General features: G+C 38.2%; 1 protein-coding gene across 1 annotated transcript; it reads left to right on the forward strand.

Moving 5' to 3' along the window:
- Nucleotides 1–112: 112 nt before the first annotated feature.
- Nucleotides 113–1,141, forward strand: LOAG_15840 (hypothetical protein; the record flags this gene model as incomplete). The annotated part of the gene is made up of 2 exons (XM_003151328.1): nucleotides 113–680; nucleotides 714–1,141. Coding segments are annotated over 2 exons (996 nt in total), but the record flags the coding sequence as incomplete, so codon positions are not given.
- Nucleotides 1,142–1,179: the final 38 nt, after the last annotated feature.

Here is a 1,179-nt window from a genome sequence, read left to right on the forward strand (position 1 = left end):
AATTAAGATTTATATTTAATTAATAAATATTACAAGTGTAACCATTCGAAGCAGTATACGGTAATTACTAATATGAGTATATAACTATTTTATTGCACTAATTTTTTTTTAGGTAGGCAAAAATTATATAACTTTTTGCCGTCATCCTTGTCCGCCACCCGACTTATTGGATATTGAACAGGATCCAGAAGAATTATCGCACGACAAACAGCAGCAATATATCTTTTCAGAAAAGCCTATAAGTCAAATTCAGGAATTCAGTAAAGGACAATTGGATGAAATTATAATGTTACCCACTCCTGTTCCATTATTGTCAGCATACGAAACTAGTAAACAGAAAAATGAGCAGCAACAATCGATTGTTGAAACACAGCTACCAAGTCTAACCGGTAAAAGCAATTCAGATTTATTTCGGGAAGTAGTCGGGGATCATCAGGAAAACAAAGAAGTGGATCGTGTCCGGACATATGAGGAAGAAGACTTGCATGAATTGCAATCACAACCGGGTCAGATCAATGACGAAATCAGCAAACCTATTCCATTTAACATGAATGATGAACAGGCACATCAGTTAATTAACTCTCAGGATTATCATGGACATGAAGAGCATGTTGATTACAATCAACAGCACCAGCATCAGCAACAACAACAACAACAAATCGAGGATTATTCTCAGCAAGGTGAATTTCTGAACGAGCATGGTACTTTTCGAGATGATTATCCGGAACACAACAGGAATCAACAGCAACAAGTTATTTCTGAAAGTGATAATGCAAGAGAAACTGAATCTGATGGGATTGACTATGGTTATGATGATGACAGTCAAGAAGAAACTCCGGCTTCTGCTGATCAAAAACCGATTCACCCAACCCAAAATGAGCATAAGCAACATGATCTTGCTGACATCTCAGATACACAGCAGCAGGAAGTACGGCAGCATTTAGAAGCACCATCTGATGATTTCTATCACCAGCAACAGGGACGACAAGAGTTTGGTGAACTTCCAGCTGAAGATTATCATCATGAGCAACAACTACATTCACAGCCTTCTGAATCTGAAAGTGATGAATACTATCGCCAGCAGCAGCAGCAACAAGAGTTCCCTACAGCTTTACCTGAAGATTACCGTCATGAGCAACAAGTACAATCACAGCTTTCTGAATCTGAACATGATGAATA

The sequence above is a fragment of the Loa loa genome (assembly GCF_000183805.2).
Source record: "Loa loa unplaced genomic scaffold supercont3.2910, whole genome shotgun sequence".
Lineage (NCBI taxonomy): Eukaryota > Metazoa > Nematoda > Chromadorea > Rhabditida > Onchocercidae > Loa > Loa loa.